This window comes from Megalops cyprinoides, chromosome 23, assembly GCF_013368585.1.
Source record: "Megalops cyprinoides isolate fMegCyp1 chromosome 23, fMegCyp1.pri, whole genome shotgun sequence".
Lineage (NCBI taxonomy): Eukaryota > Metazoa > Chordata > Actinopteri > Elopiformes > Megalopidae > Megalops > Megalops cyprinoides.
In genome coordinates, this window is record NC_050605.1 from 17,040,846 (window position 1) to 17,066,452 (window position 25,607).

General features: G+C 46.3%; 1 protein-coding gene across 2 annotated transcripts in view; it reads right to left on the reverse strand.

Moving 5' to 3' along the window:
- Positions 1-25,607, reverse strand: part of LOC118770184 (G1/S-specific cyclin-D2) — a 169,985-nt gene that overhangs the window by 42,490 nt on the left and 101,888 nt on the right. Inside the window, exon 2 of one of the 2 annotated variants that reach the window (XM_036517705.1) lies at positions 20,896-20,924. The exons of the other annotated variant lie outside the window; for it this stretch is intronic. Within the exon in view, the coding sequence (XP_036373598.1) occupies positions 20,896-20,916 (21 nt within the window). The 5' untranslated portion in view covers positions 20,917-20,924. The remainder of the gene's footprint in view (positions 1-20,895; positions 20,925-25,607) is intronic. 2 annotated transcript variants of the gene reach the window in all.

Below are 25,607 nucleotides of genomic sequence, written 5' to 3' on the forward strand. Positions count from 1 at the left end.
TTCACCAGCTTATATTCACGTGAAGTGGCCTTCGCACGTGTGAACATGTTATAAGTTTTATAACCCTAGTCCCAGTGTTTTCCCCATGCTCCTCTGGACAGGAAAATCATATCTCACGGTTAATAATGAATATGTACAAGAGTCATATCACTTTATGTATAATACCTTACCTGTGGAATGCAATACTATTACACCATGCAGAAAGACATTATTCCTAAGTATGCATGAAGGCTCTTATGGTCTGGTCTACAAATGTCGTTTCCACCAGTCCAGAGGGTCTTCTGTGTGAAAATTAAATTTCTTAAAAACGAAAACGAAGTGATTTTTTTCACTTAGAGGCGCAGCAGGTTTGCACAAATCAAGGCCAACACCTACATCACCATGGCATTCTGTGTACAGTATCAACATGCTCGCATGCTTGTAAAAAGCCGTTGTGTGATTCCGGTTGCATTGTTTCCTCTGATGTTTACTTTAGCTCCTCCGCGTGACATTTATTTGAACAATGCCTGAGTCACCCGCGATGGCCTGATTATATTATACAGAGGTGGTGGACCAACAGGTTCGGTTCCCACACCCCAGTGGGAAAATAAATCCTCCCATAATCACCGCTTATTAAAACCTCGGATGATGGAGGCCGTACCAAAAAAATGCGCATTCCATGGGACACCCATAGTGAGCAAGTGCCTGCATGCCCCCCTGCACTGCCGCCTCCCGAAAGGCATCGTTCCCAGACAGCACCGGAAAAGCCGAGACAGCCGGTCTGCTTTCGGGAGGAAGAAGAGGGTTTGGTCAGGGCGATGATTCACCTTCACCATTTCAAACACGAGGTTCTGCCATGTTGAGTAAACCGGCCCGTGCTTTCCTGCCCAAGTTACAGCGCGGAACACCGCAGGGGCTGGTCTGGGTAAGGAACTCACTCGGGACTCACTGGGATGCATCATCTCTTTCAGCTGTTTATCTCTGTTGGGTGGCAGTGTATCATAATCGTAAGGAGCGGGACTCATAACCAAAAGGTTTCTAGTTCGATTCCCCACTGGGGCACTGCTGCTGTACCCTTGGGCAAGACACTTAACCCACAATTGCTCCAGGAAATATCCAGCTGTATAAATGGATAACACATAAAAATTGTAACCTATGTAAGTCGCTATGGAGAAGAGCATCTGCTAAATCCCAATAATACAATGTAATGTAATCTCTACTTCCAGTCTAAGGACAAGAATCAAGACTTTACAATGGTTCCCTATAGCGTTCTTCTTAAACTTGCCCAATTACAAGTGAAATGTGCTATGCCTGTTCTGCTTGCTATTCCCTCCTCCATCTGGTTTTTGACTTCACCCGACTTGGCTGTAGCAGCTACTCTGTTCCCTGCCTATAGCTCACTGTCTGTGTGGTATGCTGGGGATCAGTGTGTTTCTTGCTGGGCGGGGGCACTCCGAATTGCAGAGTAGTACCAAATGTGAAAGACCAAGGCTAAATTTTAAACTATTGTTGACGTGCTCATTAAAAATGAACAATAAAGTTGCATTTTCTTGACTCCATTGTTCTGACTGAAATGGAACACATTATCCTGAATTCCCCCTGCTACTGACACCTGTGGTGTGGCCCCTTGTGTGGTGGTTAGGAAGTCAAACCAGTAACCCAGTGATTTATTCCCAGGAGGGACGCTGCTGTTGTACCCCTGTTGTATCCCTAAAACACTTCAGTAAATATCAAACAATGTAAATAGGTAATAAGTCAAAAAAAAGAAATCACAATCCAATGAATGTCATATGTGAGTTAGGTCAGTTTACAGCCTGGCTCAAGCTCTTGGCTAAATCATAGAATAATCCAAATATTGCTCTTAATTGTTCATGCTTATTTTTCTTCATTGTTTTTTTTTTAGTCATGGCCTTCCCCGTTTTTGTTAACACAGCCAAGCCCTTTAGACGGCCATTTCTGAAGAGCAGGTGGACGGAGGGATTTGATGTAGTCTGAGCCTCCTGTCTGCATGCCAAACTCTCACATTAAGCACCTGGTAGACATTCAGTGTTTTTCTTTTGTGTGTGTATGTTTTAATAGAGTGTAATTTCACTGCTATTTCTGACCGACCAGGGTTATATAACACGTGATAACTCTGACATTCCTATGGCTTCGGGCTGCTTTGGTGAGCACGCCAAGAGGGCCACATGCAATCCCGCCCTCCTGGTATACAGCCTCGCGTCTGAAAGGGAAGAAAGAGAGCAAAACAAACAAAACAGAAAAACCCGAGGATCAAAACAGAACGGAGGAAAGAAAGGGAGCAGAGGTGTCATCACTCGTGGGCGAACGGCAAAGCTCGCCGCCGTCTTTGTGCACTCCGAACACCGCCTCTCATCTCCAGACAACTCCCCCTCCCTCCTCCTCCTCACCCCCCCAGCACCCCTTTCCCACCCACCCACTCACTCACCCACACAGGGTCTTTTCTGGCCCCTCCACGGACAGCCCAGGAGGAGATTGAGTTACAGCCCTGAGCTGGCAGTCGACTGTCAGAGCGACAGGAGTGGAAACAATAAAAAAAAAAAAAACTGAAAAAATACTGGGTGTTTTAAATGCTGAGTAGAGGAGTTTGGTTATTATTGGAAAAAATGAAAGAGGTCATTCATGACAAAGAGCCAAGATGTGAGGAAACAGCCCTCGCGTCTAAAACAGTCAGGGGATCCCGCCAAGTCCTGCCTCAGCTGTTGTTCCAGGCCACGCATTTATCATACAGGCAAAAAAAAAAAAAAGACGACATTCAGAGTCATTCAGCAGGAGCGGATCCATCAAGCGTCCAGACGATCCTAAAACGGCGGGGGAGTTCAGGTCCCCTATGATGAAAGAGAACCTTGTCCAGGAGCTTGCGGAGCGGGGATCTAAGTGCATGGGGGAAAATGCCGTCCCAGTTCAGGTAGAGCGAGCGTTAAAGAGAGACAAATTACCTGGCAAATATTTGTGTATTGAATTCACATGCCGGGCCAGATCAAGGGAGAGAACACGATTTTTGCGGAATACGCCTCCAAACACAATTCAAAACACTTCGTTTTTTTTTTTCTCTCTCTCCCCGCTTGCATTCTTTACCTTAAAAAAACAGAGCTAAAGAGAGGGAGAGAGGGAGTCTTGACTTAAGCATGTCAGAGGCGAGCAGTCATAAGAAAGCTTTCCCAGGTTTTTGCCATCTGTCAGTTTTATGAAAAGCAGGGTAAGGAAACAGGGCCTCTTGGTTGTTAGCCCGCGTATAATGAGCCAGTGAAAATGATTGTTATAGATGACCTCTCAACGCCACCCTCATATGGGTCCAATCCAGTGACACCCCACGCTGGCTTCAAACAATCAGGGATAAATCAATCGGATATTACAGGAGAGAAGGAGGTGGCGGGGGGGTGGGGGGGAGCCAGGCTGGGGAAACCAGGTAATGACATCCGCTCTGTCCGAGCGCGAATGCGCTCGGAAAGCTTTTCATGTCCGACCAGATCAGGAACAGCTCGAGCGAAAGACAAAATTGCTGTAATCCGTCACGACGCCCAGCCCCGTTTCTGAACTTATGGGATGCAGAGCGGGAATGTGCTGGGGCGAGAATGGAGGGGAGTGGCTGTTCCTCAGACACAACACCAGATAAAGTTGCGAGGGGGGGGTGGGGGGGGTGTGTGTGTGTTTGGGGTGCGCTGCGTGGGACATTCCATGATCGAATGTAGGTCTGCAGTGTAACGAAGAATGGCTGTTTACTTCTCACTTTGACTGTATTTCACCCCCTTTCATCCCCCAAAAAAGACTGCAAGGTTTTTTAGAAAATAATGCAATTGCTGTATGTTGTATTGCTGTAAACTTCAGGGTTTGTGGGAAAGGTTAACATGTAAGAAGCCTGGAGCAAAATATGGTCATTCAGATTTTTTTTTGCATTTTTATAGCACTTTCTTTGACATTTAAGCTGTCGCAATTTATGCGTCATGTGTTGTTATTATACATTTCTCTTAGAGGGTTGAGATCGAAGCCCCCTGGTCTGAGTTCTCTGTTCCAAAGACACGTGGAGCTACGCTGGTTTCACCTGGTTAAGAAGGAAGCACATCTACGTCCAATCAGAGCGCAGTGTCACAGCCCACTGAGGGCATCCTGTCGACAGTGTGACAGCCCGCTGCGCGGCGAAGGCTCAGGTTCATGTGAACGTCCTCGGGGCGTTGGGAAAGGAATTAAGGCAGGAATGATGAGGCTGTTGCAATACGGCTGGTATGTGTATCGTGTTTCGCAAATGAAAGAGCGCTGCCTTCTCACTGCCTGCTACGCGGAGGGTGGAAGTAACGCATACAGGTGCCCCTTCTCTTCTCCCTATCCCGTCCCACCATCTCCCTCTGTCTGTTTCTCTGTCTCTCTCTGTCCTAGAATTACCTCAGTATATATCCAGCAGTTTTAAATGGGGTGCATGTAAAAAGGTAACCTAAGTAAGCCGCTCTGGAAAAGAGCGTCTGCTAAATGAAAATAACATAATGTAATGGAAGTGCATGGGGTTTGCATAGCTCTGAGCTATGCGGTGTTAGCCTAGCATAGCACATGTCGGCATCTGCTCGTCCACATATCTGTGCCTGACACTGTCTGAGAAACAGCCTTTGCCCTGAGTCAGGAAACACGGGCTCTAAAACAGTAGCTCTGTCTGTGCAGAGGAAGGTGGAAAAAAAAAGTGCCTCCATGATTTGTTGGTCCTCAACAGCTGGCCTGACAATTGGTGACCAGTGAGGCTGGCCATATGGATGGAGAGTGTGCACGATTGTCCTGATCGGCCTTAATTAAACAGCTAACAAAAAAAAAGGGACAGTCCGTTTGTTAATCCTGTTAGAGGGGCCAAAAAAACAGGGAAAACAAAACAAAAACAGATTACCGATGCCTGTTCCTGTCAACAGCCTCTTACCGGAGAGTTCACCGAGTGCACGCGTCCATGTTGCATCGGTTTCTAACTTTCGGGAAACATCCTGCGGAAACACGCCGCTCAGAGCATGCTGCAGAGAGGTCCACTCACATATTTGTTTTGCATATTTCCAAAACACGTTAGTCATTCGATGACACAATCATTCGGCAATGACAAAACCAATGGCTGCAAAAACAGTCACTGAAGGACTGGAAAAAAAAATAAGATCAAGTAAGAGTGAATTGACAAATTATTATCCTTAAACATCTATCCTGTGAGTCAGCAGTTACTGTATAGCAGGCAATATGTTTCTGGAGCTGGGCCCCAGACCAAATAGCAGTGCAGCACGATACGGTGATGCAGTGGCGTGAAGTATAACCAGCACAGTGCAGATATGTGCACACTACAGTACAGCGCAGTGCAGACATGCACGCAGTAAATTACAGTGCAGTAAATTACATATCTGTGCAGCAAAGCGCAGGTGGTACAGTGTAATGTACAGTGTAAAGGGTACAGCAGCAGTGTCCCAGCCGGTTCAATCCCCACTGGGACACTGCTGCTGTACCCTTGGGCAAGGTACTTAACCCACAGTTGCCTCAGTAAATATCCAGCTGTATAAATGGATAACATTGTAAAACAACTGTAACCTATGTAAGTCGCTTTGGATAAAAGCGTCTGCCAAATGAATAAATGTAAATGTAAATGTAATGCAGATATGTATACAGTGCAGTAGGGTGTAGTGCGGAAATGTGAGCAGAACAGTACGGGGCACAGCAGATATAACCAGTATAACCAGTAACCAGTAGATCAAAGTACAGTGAAGGAAAGGTAGTACAGTGCAGTACATTACAGTGCAATAAGTTGCAGGGCAGTGCAGTGCGGTCAGTGCTGTGAACTGCAGTATAGTATAATGTAGCAGGTCTTCCTGTCTTCCTATTGGACCGGACTGCCCCTCTCTATGCCGGTTAGACAGTCCCGTCTGTCTGTCTCTGACATCCTGTGGCCTGTCCCCCACGTTCCCGCCAGGACTCGGGGAACATTGCTCTCATCTGTTTCGTACAGCCAGGAGTGAGTGAGGGAGAGAGAGAGAGAGAGAGAGAGAGAGAGGGAGAGAGGGGGAAGCAAAGGGGGGAGGGAGAGGAAGGGGGGGTTCTCAACACAAAGGAGAAGCCTGGATTAAGTCATGAGCAGCAAACTACATAGGTTGGATTTTTAATGGGTGAGGTCACATCCTTTTCCCCAAACAGCAGAGGAACTCATCCTCGACCGGCCAGCCGGCCAGCGGAACGAGCCCCACACCAGCAGGGACATCCGCTGCTGGGACAGCGGCGCGCGGGCAGCCGCCGGCGGGACACAGCAGGGCAGCCACACACACGTGCCTCCCCTGAGTCCCGCACCAATCAGACAAGCAAGGGTGTGTCTGCGCGTGGGTGTGTGTGTGTGTGTGTGTGTTGTGTGTGTGTGTGTAAGACTGTCATGTTTGCACGTATGTGCATGTTTGTGTGCGCACGTGTGTGTGTGTGTGTGTGTGAAAGTGTGTGTTAGATCATGTGCATTGGAGACTGTGCATATGTGTTTGTGTGTGTGTATGCGTGTATGTGTGAGACTGTGTGCATGGGAGACTGTGTGCATATGCATTTGTGTGCGTGCGTGTGTGTGTGTGAGCGTGAGAGAGAGATTTCGTTCATGTGTATTCCTGTATGTGTGTGTGTGTGAGTGTGAGTGTGAGAGAGAGATTTCGTTCATATGTATTTGTGTATGTGTGTGTGTGTGCGTGCGCGTGTAAAACGTGAGCGGGACTCTGAGTTATGTAACAGTGCAGAGGGGGGGCCTTGTTCTGTTCCATCAGAGGATTCTACCGCTCTCCGCATTTCCCCCAGTCTCTCCATCACAGACAACTTCAGAAGCATTCTAACAGGAAAACACTCAGTCACAGATACGTTTTAGTCAAGACGTTCAGCCCATCATGTTTGAAGAGAACCGCCACACGCTCGGTAAATGGGTTGGAAAGATGCATGTCACTATGTGTCCGATTGTTACATCAGGCAAAATATTACAGACATAGGTAACTGTCATTTAAACACAGGTGTGATGCAGATCAATTGAATATTTACAGCAAACACTACAACATCCACACACTGTAGTGCCAAAACCTCTCATTCATAAACAACACCGACAATACTCTGTACGCTGCCATTGTACAGAACCACGTGTAGCCTCTCTCTCACAGTGGTGGACAAGCATGTGCCCGCGTCTTGGTTGACACCCCCACCCCCATGCCCCACACCACCCTAAGAGAACCAGACTTGACCTCATTTTGGCACAGCGAAGGGTGGAGCAGTAAAATTTGTGGACTTGGTGAGCCAACTTGACACAGATATTCCCCAAATACCATAAAGACTCAACAACATAAAGAAATCCTAAAAAACAAAACGCACATACACACACACACACACACACACACACACACACACACACATGCACACACACACACACACACACACACAGAGTGTTATGGGAATTTTCTCTCCTTCCTAAACTACTTCCTCAGACGAGATGCCTGTTATTCATTCTCACAGTCTCTAACATTTCCAGACTAGCTTCACTTTGGGGGGCCCTCGGCCCACCTTTCGCTCTTTCAGGGTACCCCTGATGGATGCTAATGGTAGACTCTTTCATATGGTTTTTCAGGCTCGGCCTTTGATCTGCCAGCAGCCTTTCTCCCTCTCTCTCTCTCTCTTCCTCTCTCTCTCCCTCTCTCTCTTTCTCTCTCTCTATGTGGGCTGGGTGTTCTGAGAAAAGAGAGCACACACAATATATAAATCCTTGTGGGCACCTGTGGAAAAAAGAAAGCCAAAAGAAAGAAAAGAAACAACTCAGAGGGAAAGAAATTGCAACTGAGATGCAAAAAGAGAGGGAAAGAAAGAAACCAAGATGTGGGAGGACAGAGAGAGGAAGGGAGAGGGAGAGAGCGAGAGAGAAGGGGAGGACATGGAGAAAGAAAGAAAGAGAAAGACAGAAAAGAGAGAAAGAGGGAGGGAGGGAGAGAGGGGGAAGAAGGAGAGAGAAAGTGAAGAGGAGCACATTATGAAGGGTGTGTGTGTGTAGGGGGGGGGGGGTAGTGAATGTAGAAGCAGTCACAGTCAGAAGCGGATGTGTCTGTGCAGTTGAGAATTTAGGAAGGAAGAACTGAAAAAGAAAGTCCGGTGAAGGAACTCCAGTCAGCAGCAGCGACCACATTCTGAATGGGAAGGGTGCAGGACAGCTGGAGGCAGCTGATTGGCTGAGCGGCTGTGGAACTCGGACTTCCTGTGGCCAGCTGCTGCGCTCAGGCCCAAATGACAAGGGTAATAATTGATTAGGAGCTGGCAGTCCAATATGAGGAAAGAAACACAGCAAAGATGAGGTACTGTACAGCTGGCTTCATAGTATCCTTCTTTAAAAAAAGAAAAAAGAAAAAAGAAAAAAAACCCTCTTAGTTTCTCCCTTGCAGCACTTTCAGCACAGAAAACAGGCTCTTGTACACGGTCTAACGGTTTCCAGCAATGCCCTTTTTTCAAGAAGTTTATCCAGCGCTGCGTTTTTTTGTTTTATTTTCTAACCTCCCTTTGACTCTGCAAACGTTTCCTCCAAAACACGTTTACGCTCACCTCCGGAGAATAAGGAGGAAATGGTTGTCTTGCGCTGAAGGTCTGAGCGCAATGAAAAGCGCTTTACTTCAAAGCGGCGAGTAAGTTACTGCACACTACAGTAACAGAGCTGGCTTTGCGTCGCCCCCATGCCTTCCTGTGTGCACGCAGGCAAACCCAGGGCCCCATATTTCAGCAAGATATAGAGGGCTCTTTTAAAGGCAGGCTTGGAGCAAGACTTAATTCACTTTATTAGTTACATTGGTTTATTAGATTCAGAAGGAAGGAATATAATGTAAGTTCCTAAAAAAAAAAAAAAAGGCGAAAAAAAGACAGGCGATTTCCCTTGCCCTATTGGAAGCAGACCACAGTGCTGATCAAAGCCTCCTGGTCCCCGCCAATGGCACGGCTGACCCTCTGTGCCACGAACCGGTCACACGTCTGCCCCCTTCTCCGCACGATCGTTACGTCACCTCCCGGTCCCTGGGGGGGGGCGGGGGAGCAACGGAGGCCCTGACGGGAGTTCCTGAGCGAGGACCCTCGTCGCTGTTTTTGGAAGCCCCCTCCAGGACACATCCGCACCCTTACCCCGCTTCATCCTCCGGGAAGGAAGCGGCTTCGGCCGGCGGGAAGGAACCCGTGAAAGGAAGGTGTTGTTTGGAGCCGACTCGCGCCAGTGGACCCAGTCAGCACGGAGAACCCGGTTTGGAGGAGCACGTAGGAGGGCCGCAGTGCGTGAGAGTGACACAGAATGGAGGGATGGGGTGGGGGGAGGACAGAGGGAATAAGAGAGGTAACAATGCTAAATCTTGGTAGGACCTTTAACAGTTTGGGTCTTGGCTAGGAAACACGATTTCATCATCGAACAAGGACAAAAAAAAAACATTCAGGATGAAAAAAAAGGACCGCTGTTGGACTGTGACTGTCTGCGTTATAGCTATGAGATAGATCCAAGGGATGCATAAACCCGCCCCTGTTGCTGAAACCTATTCAAGGCTTCTGCGTATGGTGAAATCAGCTGAAAGCAAAGGCTTGTTTCTCTGACTGCTGCCCGGACAAAGAGCGCTCACCTCAGTGGAAATTTCTTTGAGTCATCTGAGCCCCGGGTCGTTTTTCTCTGTGCGCCCGTGTCGAACAGCAACAGTTAGCGGGCGCGCTAACCCGAGCACACACGCTGTGCTTTCCGCCATGACTGCAGCTCAAACACAAAGGCTGGCCTCCTCCTACACCTTTTCGAGAGTCGTGTGCGCCCCTTCGCCTCCCCAAAATGCTGTTGTTGGTGTGAGCTGTACGCTGCTCCCCGCAAACAGCTCGCTTTAACAGGTGAAAAGGTGTTCTGTGTGTCAGCAAATGCGCATGAAGTTATTCAGATGTGTCACTGCAGTAGAGTTTGCACCTCACATAATGAGCACGCCACAGTCACTACACATCAAGCTTCAATTTCTTAGTGTCACAAAAAGGAAACATGAAAAAAAGCTTAGGAAAAAAAAATTAGGTAAAAGCATAACTGGCAGCTTCAGAATATTGCACTTTCTGTGTGCATAAAGACACAACAAGAATACATGTCCATAGAAAAAGCCATTTCCTATTGCAACAGAGGAAAACCTCAGAGTGCAGTTGCCATAGAAAGGAAAGCCTGCAAGATGAGTGTCAGCCAGTGAGACAGATGCTCTGCCTCTATATACAGTGCAAACTCACAGCATTGCCAAATGCATGTCATCTGCTGGGCCTGCAGCTAAAGGTACAGTAATCCGCCTGGACGTGACCCAGGAATGAAACATGCTGCACATTAAGCTCTTCACCAGCCAATAACTGAGGCAGAGCTGAGACAGAACTGAACTAGACCTGAGAGAGAGCCGAGACAGAGCTGAGACAGAATAAAAACTGAACAGACACGAGAGAAGCAGAGCAGAGACGGAGATCAGACATAGCTGAGACATCACCGAGACTGAGCAGACTGAGAAACTGAGAAAAACTAGTTGCCTCGCTGCTGATGAAACCAAGGAAGGCAGATGGGACTGGCCCGTCTTATTCCATCTCTTTGTGGGCCTCTGTCTTCTTTGATATTTTTTACATTCTAGTTTTTTGTTTTTTCTGAAAGCAATTACCACACATAAAGAGCTCAGAGAGCTGGAGGCCACCCAGGTGTCTCACAAACTAGCAGCTCCTCTGTGAGTTTCTCAGGCCACTCGCTGTTGAGCAATGACAGTAGCATCTGTGTATGTCTATGATGACACTCTCCCACCTTCCCATGATGCTTTAGGAAAGGGCCAGCCATGGGGGGGGGGGAGGGGGGGGCAGCCAGGAGGGTCAGCAGCAGGCTGCAAATCACATCAGCGTGCCATTCCCCAAAGTGCAGGGGGTCATTTCATTGTTTTGTTTAATTTATGAAATGATTATTTTTTTCCTCGTTTCGCAGATAAGACGAGGGCCTGCAGAGGCACACCCTTGCTTGCTCTTGTTCTGAGTCTAAAAATACCCGTTGAAGTAATACGAAAAATCTCTGCACTATTTACATTTTGTGCGAGCCGTAGCTGCGGCCGTCCACGTCCCCTGAACGAGGGGGATTTCACGGCCCGGCCTGGGCTTTGTGAACTGAGACAGAGAGGAGAAAGAGAGGGGGAAGTCAGTGAGAAGAAGGTGCTGTCCCAGAGGTATGTGACAACATCTTCCGATGAACTTCAGTTGGTCTCATTCCTCTGTAATGGGCAGTGGGGCTGGACATCAAGAAGGGACAGGAGGGATGAAGAGCATTCCAGGAAATGAGCCTCCTCATTGGGTGATTTTTATCATTTTAGTGACATCATCTCCAGCCCGACATACACGTAGGAATGATATGCGTTTATAAGGCATGCTTGTGTGCCAACACGTTGGTTTACTCATCAAAGCGCTTCGGGGTTCTCATGTGTTTTTTGATTTAAAGGCTTTTAATACACAAAAAGAATGGACATCAGATAAAATCTCAGGAAGTGACCCAGGATGTGACAAGGCATCAGGAGAATGTATTTAAATAATGACTGATTTTTTCTTTTTTTGGGAAACGTATGGTACAGAAAGGTATGGGAAATGAAGTGGAAAACCATCTTAAAGACTTACATTTGGCTGTCCATTCATGTAGAGGTAATTTGAGCTTCAATCAGTTCTAAGTTGTCTGGAAAATATCAATAAAGGAATACAGCAGGATAGAGCTGGATAGTGCTCAGCTGGACATACCAAGCGCACCAGATTAATGCCTTAAAGGCTGATTTATAAATACTTGGAATACCCAATCAAGCACTTTCCCTGGGTTTTATTTGCAAGCGAAACTTATCCTACGTGCCCTCCAAGTCATTCCCACCAGGCTCTCGGGCCTATCTTAACTCATTTCTTAACTGATCTACTTCTGAGCTGGAAACAATTTGCAGAGTTTTGGGTGAGTAAAGTAATGGTACGATATAGGGTCAATTAAGCCACTCATTCAGCGTCCAGGGGGACAGGGGCACTGGGGGCCGCACAGGCAGCAAAGCCTGGGTTGCTGCTAGCTAATTACCCAACAACAATGACTCAACTGGGGACAGTTAAGTCACAAAGCACAAGCCCTACCAATGCCACTAATGGATTGACAGAACAAAACAAAACAAGCAGTTGAACAAAGCCACTGACAGCACGTGCTGTCTTCTGGGCTTTGGAGGGGTGACGGAGACCTTGCATTTCCCTTGAGGTTAAATTGCATCTTTTCATTGCCTTGTAGCCCCCCACATACTGCCCTCCTCAAGAGGGAAAGAAAGGAGAAATGTGCTTATCTGCAGGAAATAGCATTTGATGAAGCTGCATTCTTGATCTGGGGCATGAAAGCGGTGACGACATGGACCGTGCAGTCATTACCCACCCCACCGCACCCCGCCACCCCCGTCTCCTCAACGCTCGGCCTGGTCTTGGCTCGCTTCGAGGGCCCAGAGGAACGCGAAAGGTGGCGAGGGAGAGGCCGCTGACCTGGGTGGGCTCCCCTCTTGGCGGTCGCCCTGGGATTTGCCATGGTCAGTCTGGAATGTCGGTATGCGCAAGGGCTGTTCCTGTGCCATCTGCAGGGATTTCTCATATTGCCAGCCTCACAGCAACCCCCCCGCCCGACACCAGCTCACCTCTACCATCTCTAACGAAAAAAAAAAAAGTCAAACTCAAAGGAAGAGACACTCGTGGAATGCCCTTGGTCTTGGTCTGCCCTTATTTTATCTCGGGATACATCCTGTCCTTGGCTGTTTATACTATTAAGGAGATGCAAAGTGCGGAGGCCTTCCTATCTTCCAGAAATGGTGATCATAATTTTTCCCTCCCGCTATTTTCTCTTGGGCTATTTTTTCCCCATGGTGCGTTTTCCATGGGGCATATTTCAGAAGACCTTTTTTTTCATATGGGAGCTGAATTAAGGTACACTCCCCAGTGTTAACTCTTGTTTTAGCTTTGGCTGTTCCAAAATGCCACCCCATTGAATAGCCTTTACTGCAAAGCTATTTAAAAGCGTCCAACCTCAACAGCTACTTTGGGCCGACCCACGACACTGTTAATACAGTAGCAATCGTCATGAACTAACTGCTGGAGCTCTGGTAGAGACTGTGGGTCAGTAGCAGAAGGGAGAACTTGGCACGCATAACTAGGTCCCTATCATTTCACATGAATACTGAAGGAAATCAGGTCAGACTCTCAGCTCCAGGAACAAGATCAGATGTTGGGTCATATAGATCCAAAAGATGCATCAGCAAAACAATATATGCAACTGGGTGTGACATCAAAGCTAAAGATAGGTAAGGCAAAGCTTTTAAAGGCTTTGTATGAAGTTACTCCTGAGATGACATGCATCTTCATGGTAAACTTTTGCGCAGATTACATGGTATATGGTACCCGTTTGCAGAGAAGAAGAAAAAAAAAAATAAGAAAGGAAGGCTGGGAAAGCCATTTTCAATGTGGTCTGTGTTCAAGTCTTTAACAAGAGGTTCTCACAACTGAACAGCCTCAATGCTGCTGGTGGCTTATCAGGAAGACTATTAATACTAGATACCCCCGGGAGAAATGTTCCTGTCCTCGTCCCCAGAGATGACAAGAGGAAGTCATCGATTCTTCCCACCACAAGCTCTGGGAAGGACGGATAAGGGTGCATGACTTTTTTTTTTTCTCTTTTGGTAACATTGTTATTATTTTAACGTCTGCGAGAAACAACCCACACCGTGCTATTTCTGTGTCCGGGAGAGTGGAAGGAGAGGGAGAGAGAGAGAGAGAAAGAGAGAGAGAGAGAGAGAGAGAGAGAGAGAGAGAGAGAGAGAGAGTGAGAGAGAGAGAGAGTCCTTTTCCTGTAGGCCTCGATGGGACATGTTTCTGCTCGGCCCGCAGCCACCGCTTCCCAGGACCACGGGCTCCTCCCTTGGGATCTTTCTCACAGCGCCCAGCATCCTCATCCTCAGTACTGTATATCCCAGCTCATTGGCCCAAACACCGATCATACTTTTACAATGCATCACAGCCATTTATTTAAAGCATAGCATAGTGGTAAGGAGCAAGACTTGTACCTGAAAGGTTGCCGGTTCGATTCCCCGCTGCAGCACTGCTGCTGTACCCTTGGGCAAGTTACTTAATCTAGAATTGCCTCAGTAAATATCCAGCTGTATAACATGTCACATGTAAAGAAAAACTGTGACCTATGCAAATCGCTCTGGATAAGCATCTGCTAAATGCCAATAATATAGTATAAAATATCCCCCGCAGGAGCGTATAATAGTTTCACATGTGCAAAAATATTTCAATGTCATATGTGAAACCGTGACACTTTGTATTGTTAATTGTACCAGTGCGTAGGAGTGCAGGGGAATAAATTGAGCTGGTTCCTATTTCGTTTCTGCTTGGTACATTCAGCAGTATAATGGCCATTTCCAGAGGACAGGTCAGCTCGATGTAAAGACAGCGTGACAGGGCAATGAAAGTTTAGTCAGCAGGATGCCAAATTCACCTCAGCAAATTTGATCAACTGTAAGGCAAGGTCTGTAAATACCTAATAATGACTAGATATTCCAGGCTGACGGGCAGCTGAAGCAATATTCCTGATGGACGGTGAACTTACGAATGTCCATGGCAACACTCAACACAAAACAGCCCTCCTACGAAAGTAGCAGCCCAGAAAAATCAGAACTCTTTCATCTCTACGAACTTAAGCATTGAAAAATTCTGGAACTGCTAAAAGCAATCCGATTTGCTATCACCTCATGCAAATTCAGACAGGGGCCGTGGCCAATCACAGACCATCTGTAGCTGTGGTCCAGCACAGTGATGGGGACAGCAGGAGAGCTTCCGGTTACCAGCCGAAACCTCCCCGACGGGGATGCATAGGCGACGGAAGGAACGCAGAGCCGAATATCTGTGCAGTAAATAGAGTATCTGTGACAATGCCTCGCCGGGGCCCCCCATCGTCTTGGCTCACCTCGTCTTACACTCGCTCCTTCTCAGTCTCGCTGAAGGGGGATTTCCAGAGTGAGACCCTGAGAGAGGCAGCGTCGCGGTAAGGGAGAGCGCAGGCTCAGCCGAGGCCTGGGGGACCTGTATGTGCCGAGGCACGTCTGCACTTTGGGGTGGGGTGGTGGGGGGGAGTGAGGAGGGGGGTGGGACATCTGAGAGGCTCCCATCTATGGGCTACACTGCTGCTGCATTGATCCGCAGGCAGCTGTCGCCGGGAAGCCTGCAGTTGCCACAGCAGCCTGGATCTGCACAGCGAGCTCTCCCCTCCTCTCCCTCATCCTCTGCCTGTCACGATCTGGCACAGCTCCGCGGAGAGGGAGATTTTCCTTTATTTAGCTATCGCTGGCGGGGATGGGGTGGGGGGGGGGGGGGTTGGGCTCGCCCCGTGAACTTACACTGACGCTGTGTCCTCCTCCCGATCGCTGGGGGTGGGGTGGGGGGGGGGCTTGTGTCGTGGAAGGCCCTGGCTGTCCGCGCTCTGGATCGTAGCAATGGCCCCCAAAGCAGGAAGTTGCTGGACGTGTGTTCAGCACGTTTTGCTGGAGCCAGCCCTCCTTGTGAAGCTTCCTGTTGTCCTTTGTCCAGAGTGAAGAGTCACCGAACGCAGTTCTCTGTTCTGGAGATCTGCAGAGTTGAACTCGCTGAGACATCAGCCCTCCGGCGCTGATGGAGGGGCTACTCCGGACGCCAGGGGGCCGATTAAACGTCTGAAGACTCAGAGAACATCATGTGGTCCATCGGAATGTATTCATTCTCTTGGGTGATTAAATGCAAAATTGGAGTGCGCGTTACACCACAATGAGATGGATCGGCTCTCATAATAAAATACGAGGAGCCAAGCAAGACCGTGTACCATAGGATTACAGCATCTTGGTTGTACGGACTCCTGTGATGGAATCCTCTGACACAGAGGAAGGAGTCTCGCCCCTGGCCCTCTGGCACCACTGTTTTTTTGGAACTGGCTTTCTTGCAGGGGAGGCGGCTGCACAGGCTAATCCAAAAGAGAAACAGATAACAACACCAGTGCGTGACCACATGTCAAAAGTGATGCGTCACAGGCACTTTAAGGCAGAAATGCCCTGACACATTGGGTTTCTCGCAGCAGCGGGACACGGGGATATCCAAAAACCAACCGGTTCTCGCGACAAAGTGGGCGATGTATTCCACCAAGATATGCAAATTCAAGCAAGCGCTATCATTTCTAGAGTGTTTAACACTGAGGTCAGAGAGCTGGAAACCGGTCCTTTACGGAATCAGTGTGTCATTTCTTGCTGAGCTATTGCGGTAGAAGTTATAGTTGTTAAGTGAAGTGTGCTTCTTTTCTAGGACATTGCACATCTCAGAAGTACAGCCATAGTGTACAAAGTTCTGCCTGCGCTTTATGGCACACATACATGTATTCAGGTGTGCTCATGACAGCATGACCCAGATCTGACCAGAGAAGGGAAACCCCATAACTGACAGAATTAACGCAATATCACAATATCACAATATTACAATATTACATGGCAATACTGTTCAAACAAGGCATTCAGTTTTTAAGCAGGAGGGAATATTATGCTTTCAGAAAAAAAATAAGTTGACAAAAAGTTAAGAGCGAAAGGTTATGGCAAGATATTCACCCCTATTTCTTCATGCACTTTACACATCTTATTTTGGCTATCATTGCATGTGGCCATTCGTCTTATCTTGTAAAAGCTCTGACAGTGGTGGAGTCTTATTTGCTTCTTATAGAAAACCTTACAAGTTCTCTCACAGGTAAATGTATTCACTTTTTATCTGTCTTTGATATTTCTTCTCCAGATCCTGTTCATTTATGATTGCTATGTAAACTGCAACCTGCTGTGGGGGTGTTAAGTCATGCAAGACTTTGTATGAAATGTTGAAAAAATAGTCAGCACTTCATTTAAAACTGCAACTGTGTGATGACTGCCAACGTAAGAATGCATACAGATATACATTTGGTGGATCATGGTCTGGCATTTCAGTAATAATGCAACTGACAGATGCCTTATAAATAGCCTATAACGGGAATTCCACCTTACAGAGTTCCAGTGGAACAGAGAGTGTGCTGGTCTCAAATCATTTGTGATACTGAAAGTATTAAGTTTCATTTTCTAATCGGTTATTCAATTGCTTCTATTTTGTATAATTGTTCATTTTTTTTCTGTTTCAGTGACACAGAAATGCGACAAATCAGACTGGATTGAACAGAATCTATGATATAGCTAATTTTATGGCACTGTCCTTATGTAATCATCAAAACATTAAAATTCAAATGGACTTTTACCACATAAAACTTTACAAACTTGAAAAACAACATAAACATTCGGATTACACCTTCTAGTTACTCATCTTTTTTTTCTTATATGTCACAGAATGGAAAGCAGTTGCAAACAGGAGCTAAATTAAACAAGATCAATTGCTGGCTATGCAGCACAGTTTTCAAACATGATTGCAGCATATTAGAAATGCTTTAATCATTTCTGACTAAGCGGCAGTCTGCTGAGAAAACAGACTTGTTTTCACACATTTAGAAAAAGCCAACACCCATTCCAGTTGAGCTAGAGAGCACAATGTCAGACAAGCCTATGTGACACAGAACACAGGGGAAAAAAATATCAATTTATTAACTTGATACAAAAACACTGTCATGCTTCATAAAGAATCAAATAATGGATTTTTTTGGCAATGAAGGGCACTTCCTTGAGGTAGACCTCAGAATATCTCCTTGAACTGTAACTTTGAAATCTAGAATATGGAGCATGGTACTGTAAATAAATAATTTGCATTCCTACTGCGATCTTTTGCTGATGAGGTAGTTAACCAAACCTGATTGATGCACTAATTGTAAGTCGATTTGGTTTAAAAGCGTCTGTGAAATACCAAATTGTAAATTGTAAATTGTAGAGTGCAATATTTCATCCCATAAGGAGTACTTGGTACAACACAATGATGCACATATACAGTAGAAGCAATGGATATGCTCCTACTAAGTCAGTCTCAGATGAATCCACATTAACAGTCAGACTGACATTTGTCTCAGTTATGTTAACCATATTGCGTAGAAGTATTGTGTAGTATTGTGATGCATTTAGATTCTGTGTTCTAGTGGCTGATGTATGGTAGTGTACTTGGCTTCTGTGTGCACAAGTTAACTTGTAGTAGGGCTTCAATGGTGTTATGCTCACTCTCACGGGTCTGGAAGTGCTGTTAGCCTGGCCAATGTCACTCATTTAACTTGAATGGATTCACTTATGTCCTGTTGTGCTGGAAGTTGCTCTGGATAAGAGCATCTGCTAAATGCAAGTAATGTAATGCAATGTAATGCTTTCAGTGGAACATGGAGCTTAATGAAGTCTGTTTTCAAGAGTCACTAAAGGCATTGCTATTCCTTTTTAATCCAGTTTTTGGCATGAACATAGACATACACTGTGAGGGTGTTTTCAATCAAAATGTTTGCTCCACTTTCTCCATGTATAAAGCCTGGCGAAGAACACATGTAGAGTTTTGAGCTAATGGGAACTGAAGTCGTTCTGGGAGCTTATGCAAATCTTATTTGGATTCTGAACTCTTAACAGATTTTACGCAAGCGCTTCACACATTGTGATTGCAATCTGACATTTATTTTTTTTAAAAATCATTTAAAAAATGTTAATGTCTGCTGCATGGTGTGTTTCATTCCTGTGATGGTATTCTGAAATTAATTTTCAATCATAATATAAACCTATGCATATCTTTCTCATGAACCCCATTATGGGCTGAACTTCTGTGAACTTCAATAACTGACTTGTATAACCCAATCAAAAAAAAAAAAACTGCTTTCCATTGCAAAAACCAATTGCTTCTTTCGAATCAGCAGGTTGACGGCAGCATGAGAAAACTCTTCACACCCTGGGGTTCATGAGGTTTGATGTGGCTCTCTGTCTCACATTGCTGGATATGTCACTTCAACATCCCCAATCTAGGGTATTGTGTCTGCACTTCATCAAGCATTTTAGACAGCATTTACAATTAACAATACAATTATTCAGTTACACTATATTGAAAAAAGTATTTGGCCACACCTGTTTTTCAGGGTTTGGGCTAGGCCCCTTATCTCCAGTGAAGGGCAATCTTAATGCTTCAGCATAGCAAGACATTTTGGACAATGCTATGCTTCCAACTTTGTGGCAACAGTTTGGGGAAGGCCCTTTTCTATTCCAACATGACTGTGTCCCAGTGCACAAAGCAAGGACTATAAAGACATGGTTTGATGAGTTCAGTGTGGAAGAACTTGACTGGCCCGCAGAGAGCCCTGACGTCAACCCCATCGAGCACCTTTGGGATGAACTGGAACGGAGATTGCGAGCCAGGCCTTCTCGTCCAACATCAGTGCCTGACTTCATAAATGCTCTACAGAATGAATGGGCACAAATTCCCACAGACACACTCCAAAATCTTATGGAAAGCCTTCCAAGAAGAGTGGAAGCTGTTATAGCTGCAAAAGGGGGACCAACTCCATTAAGTATATGTATTTGAATACAATGTCATTACAATGTAATGGTCAGGCGTCCAAATACTTTTGTCCATATAGTGTATGTCATATAGCCAGTGACTTATCATCTAAAATACTGCATCACAGACCTTTAAAAGCAATGTTCTGCAAGGAGAACAGGGTCAGCAAGACAAGCTCAGCACAACAGGACAGGGTCTAACGCTAATTCCAACAGCAAGCTCTGTTAGACCCAAAGAGAAGCCATCCACAGACATCCACCAACCATCCTACCAGTCCAAAATACCTGCAGTGCCATCCAATTTTTTATCCTTCCCTAAAAACGCAACAAAGAAGTATACATATTGGCTACTTTTTCTTCTTATGATGTTTTGCATGTTATTCTTTAATATTGACAGCATGGATTCCAGAAAACACGAGGGTCACATTAATTCATGCCTTTAAGTAAACTTTAGAACAAAATCTGACAAAACAAATCTACAAAACAATTCTGCTCATTGGAAGTTCAGTGGAAGCTTCTGGGGCTACAGCTACAGAGACACCCAATGGCTTCCTGTTTCCCTGTGGTATGAAAACAGGTGACACAGAACAGATTCATCAGAAACTTGCACTGTCATGACTGAGGTCAGAGAGCTCAAGAAGACAGTAGTTGAATGGTCATTTACCTTCACAAGCTGGAAGAGGGCTGTAAAAAATTCATAAAAAGCTGAATGTACCACCTTCTACTGCAGTGTTCATTACTAAGAAATGTAAAGCTACTGGTGCACGCAGTAGGAAATTTTGACCACAAACTAGGTTCCCTTTTAGCCAAGAAGCTAAAACATCACTGGACATTCCAGCATGACAACCAGCCGAAGTAGAAAAACAAATGTTCTCAGGTGATCATTCAAATCTCCAGACCTCAACCCAATCAAATATCTGTGGTTCTAACTGAAGAGGGCCGACCAAAAGGAAAAACAAAAGATCTGAAGGATCTAGAGCAGTTCTGTCGGGGGGGGGGGGGGGGGGGGGGGGGGCAAAAAATTCCAAGCAGCAGAACCTCTAATAACTTCTACTAATAACAGACATGTAAATGAATGAACAGCTTTTTTTCATTACAATTAAAATGGAACATTTAAATAATTTTAAGAAAAATATCCAATGTGTTATTTTTTTCTTTCATACCATGTTTCTGTTTAGCCAGGAGTATAAATATTTATGGACTAACCTTTGAGTGGAAAAACCCTTGATCTATTTTTAAAACACATCAGTAGTATATTTGGAAGGGTACGTTAATGCCTATGTTTACATCACATAGAAAGAGATGATAATCCAAAGACAGAGATGTGTGAGAGTAAAAGTCAAGGAGTCATGGCCCCCACATCTCGCAGTAAAAACAGAGATATTTTTGAATCTCCTACCTGAATGAACTGAAACCCCATCTTCAGTTCTAAAAAACAAAACATAACAAAAGAAAAAAAAAACCCATGAAGAACAGTGATGGAACATATTCATAATTGCTTCCACAGAGGTACAAAAAAAAACAAAAACAAAATTCACAGTCATGATCTGTCCAACAACCTATATAACCTACACATGTTGTTATCATGCTTACAGTTATGGTTTGCTATGTTGATACCAACTGGGCAGTCCTTTGGTTGGTACTAAATAATAATCTCATACAGTATTATTGTTTCTCTTTCACTTTTAGCCTGGAGTTCCCCATTTGTCCCGTGGGGAAAAAAACACCCTGTGTCCAACCTCAGTTCTGGGTTCACTTGTCCAAACCTTGAAATAGCTGCAAGCGGTGCCTTTGCTCATGTTGTGGGAGTTCACAAAACACACGAGAAAATCACATGACAGGAACTGTGTCTTGGCGAAAAACAAACTGATCAAAACAGAAAAACTTTAAAATATAAAATTTTATGCAAAACACCTTATAACGTGCATCTTGTTAGGGAATGTTGGATATTGGTTAATGTCAATGTAATTTTGCACTTTACGGAATACACATAAATCTTAATGCACATTACATATATTGGCAGAATGAGATACCAGATGGAAGCTACAAAAATGACAGTTTTCATTATGAAATAGTTTTTGGGGTGTATTCTTGGGGGTCGCCCCCCTATTGTCACAGTGACAGAGCATGAAGAGGTCAGGCCCACCAGGCGAGAAGAGAAAAACACTCAACAATCAGTTTTTCCACTGAAAGTGAACTTTATTCATTATTAGTTTCACACTATCCCATAAGTACATGTTTCGTTACCCCTATTTCAGTTTAAAAAGTGCTATTTTATCAGCAAGGGTAGCACTCGATACAGCACACCCACAGAGATCACGTTAACTGGGCCAGTGTATCCTTAGGCCTCTTAAAAAAAAAAACAGGTCAGAGAGCTACCCTGACTTCCGAAAGTTAATGCCCCAAATCCATCTAAGGAGGGGCAGCTTAATTTAACAGTAAGATAAGGTTCAATTCACCTGGAAGGAATGTAAGTGGTGGGAGAGGATTTCTGCAGAGTGGAGGGAGTGGGGGGGAAAGTGTATTATGAAAGCCAATGAGATGTGAAGTTGTCTAAACAGATTTCTTTTCAAGCAAAGAGAATACGGGGTACAAACCTAAAGAGAGCCTGAATGAAAAAAATGTCAAAGCTAGATCCCACCACAACAGAACTCAGGAAACAGTAAAGAAATATTTTGTTGGAGAGCTCCTAGGACTTAAGTTCTTTTATTGTCCTTTTGTTTGGTGTTTTTGCAAAGGCCTTTGAAGCTTGAGGCTTTGGAGCGCAGCGGACGTTTTTATGCTCCATTACTGCATCTCCACTGAACCAGAACTGTCGTGCAACTCAATTTCTTTATCCACCGCCTCGTTTTCAAATGACGTGCGGCTTGCGAAAAAAAAAGGGAGTATCTCTTCTGTTTGAACAAGACTGTTTAATACAGATGTTCTGAGCCATGGAAGGAGACAGTGCTACTCCTGCACTAATTCTATCATACACTAAGGAACTCATGCTCGTTGATAATTTTCGAGTCCTTTCACAGTACGTACAGTATCTTTCATACAGTACGGCAAAATCTGAAAAAACTGAACACGGACACATGCATATAATGAGAGAGGCCATATTCCTAAAAGGAATCAAAACACACAGGAAGCACAGTGTAGGTCTCAGCAATGACTCTGTGAGTTACGGTGGGGGGGGGGTCCTTGACCTTGATTGACGTACAGGCTCCCAATCCCCATGGTTTTCCAGCGACAGTTAGTTTATAATGCCCCCCCTCCAGTATCTAGATGCTTTTGCATCCATACCAGAATCATGTAAAGCAAATCATTTTGGGGGTGAGCGGCCCCCCTAAGAGATGCAATTATCTAGCCGGATCACAAAGAAATCGGCTAGCGATATGACGGCAGTGAAACAAAGCGGTGTGATCACGTAGCAGAGAGAAAGCCGTGTGCTGGCAGTGGGGTGGAGGGGTGGCGGTGTTTGGAGTGTCGTGGAAAACACTATTGCCGATAATGGAATGCAACTTTATTGTTTCTGGGGGTTTTCTTTAATAACTAAAACAAAAAAAAAACGGCACAAGCGGCTTTGTTGGTGTGGAAGCGGAGTCGGCTCTCAGTCCCGTTCTCCGATCCTGCCTGTGCCTCTGGCCCATCCCGCATCAGGTGTCAGCCCGGGTTCCCACAGATACGCCAACGTGGGCCCGTCCCACGCAGCGCAGAGAGAGCGAGAGAGGGAGAGAGAGGGAGAGAGAGGGAGAAAGGGAGAGAAAGAGGGAAAGAGAGAGAGAGAGAGAGAGAGGGAGAGAAGACAGCCTCTAATAAAGCGGCACATTCTCTCGAAATGCCGCTATCAGCTTTCAGATCCCTGTCGCGTCACGAAAAAACGCGGGCCGCTGCAGGGACAAGTCACATGGGAGAGAGGAGGGGGATTTCTCAGAGGGCAGGAGACAGGGGGGAAAGAGAATCTACCATCCCGAACAAAGCCATAGTCATTTAGTCACTGCCTTTTTTTAGGGTCCCCATATCAAAGCATGTCTTTTTTTTTAAAAAAAAAGAGAGAGGATAAAGACAGCTCTATTTTAGCGGGGTCGCAGGTATGAAACTCTTCTTTTGTGCATGCTGAGGAATGCCAGAGCAGCATCCAGGTCAATGTCGATAAAGAACGGGCGGCTTCAGGTATAATTCTGCCCAATTCTGCTGACTAATCCCTCCATTTACCTGGCTGCTTTGATTGTGATTTGTTCGGAGACAAGGTAAACAGCGGTCCGCACCGTCTTGAACGCAGGGCGGTTAGCCGCCGGGAGTCCATCACTTTGGTCTCTTGGGGGTTTTGTCTGGGAAGTTTGCTCTCTCATTCAGCTTTCGGGGGGCTCCTTGTATGGGTGGATTAGCCGGGACTTTTTCTTTCTGAGGCTGTATATTTATGTCTGGCCTTTTATTTGCGCACTGTAAGAATTTCATCCCCGCTGCTTACGCCCCCCCCCCCTGCTAGTGTTGTGAGGCAGATGTTCCCGAGAGATGGTCAGGAGACAAACACGGGGGGTGACATTGATAGAATAGGTTTCGCCTCATCAAGGAGAGTTGCAGGGAAGAAAAAAAAAGAAGGAAAAAAGAAAAAGGACAAAAAAAGGTAAGGAGGTTGAATTCGCCGTTAAAGAGAAGGCACATTCCTTTGCCTGTTATTGCTGTCTCCTGTATCCTTTGTTCCTGAGGAGTGTGCGTTGACATGTGGTGGGATGAGACTGGTGTTCCCAGGTGAATGGACGGGCGGAGGCCTCACAGAGCGCTCTGTAATCATCCCTTGAGGTGACCGGCCGTCTGGTCACCCACAACCTTAACGACCTCACTACTCACAGTTATACCCCGGACTGAAGCCTGCACCGAGTAAGCATAAGCAGCATAAGTCCAGGTATGAAGTCATCAACTGAATAGCAGGAGATGGATGGACAAGCAGAGGCAGGGACAGATTAATGATCTGTATGATAATGAATAAGTCTTCACACGCTGCCGAGCTGCGCGTCTGTGCTTCCCCGCAGAGCAAACGCGGCCCCGCTGCGTCCCAGCGGTGCAGTTCTGATAAACGCGAACAAAACAAACTGCGGCTTGCTTCTCGCTCTGCCTTCCCACGTTCTCCGCCTTCGCCTCTGTGCCGGGAGCTGAGGCTGCGGCGGTCCTGCAGCCCATGACACGCCGCTGACTGTAAGCAAACACTCATTCCCCCGGCGGTTACCGGGCCCCGGAGTGACTGCGGTGCCACCTCTGACTCTGCAGTCCCTCAATCACCCCGTGTCCGCACGCTGTCAAGCGGTGGCGAAAGATCTCGGCGAGTCTAGGGGGCACATTCCTGCCACCTCCTCGCTCGCCGCCGCGCTCTGCGCCCCTCCCCCCCCCGATCGCGCCTCTTAAGAGCGCTTCGCGGGACGTGTACAACGCGCCTTGATCCCAGCGAGAGGGGCTGACAGTGTCACTTAGGGTTCAGAGGGGTTTTCGGAGTGATTTGTGAGGGAGCTGGGCCCGCGAGCCAGAGCGGCCTCCTCTGAACTGGGCCACACAGGGAGAGGGTCCGCGGCGCACGCGCACACACCGAGCCCGCCGCTGCCCCCTGGGCCCGAGGAGGTGGGGTTTTAACGGATTAAAAGGTCGAAACCCCTCACACAACAAAAGCGGGGATAAGAGGGGCCGAGCAACGCGCTGGGGGTGCGACCTTTTCGCCCCCTGCCATACGCATCTCGGAGGAGCAGATGACTGCACTCGTGAGCGTGAGCGAATGAACTGTTCCCTTCGCTAGAGCCCTGGGCCTTTAGCTCAGTGAGCCAATTGTGTCTCCTACCGTGACGTTACAATACGTGGTTTTGAAGGCCAGGTTTGTCTGTATTCTCAGTACTCGCACCACACTGGTGGAATGAGCTTCCTGCTGAGATTCGTACAACAGACTCCCTGGGTGCCTTCAAGAGAAAGTTGAAAACTCATCTTTTCAAGCTGTATCTCTAGTCTACCTTCCTCTCTGTCTATCTGTCTATCCCTATTTTCTATTTTAAAAAAGCACTCTACACTAGTTTAGCACTTAACTCACCATCTTACTAACCTCTTGTAAGACTTCTTGATAACTACTCTTAGCATAGTGATGCACTT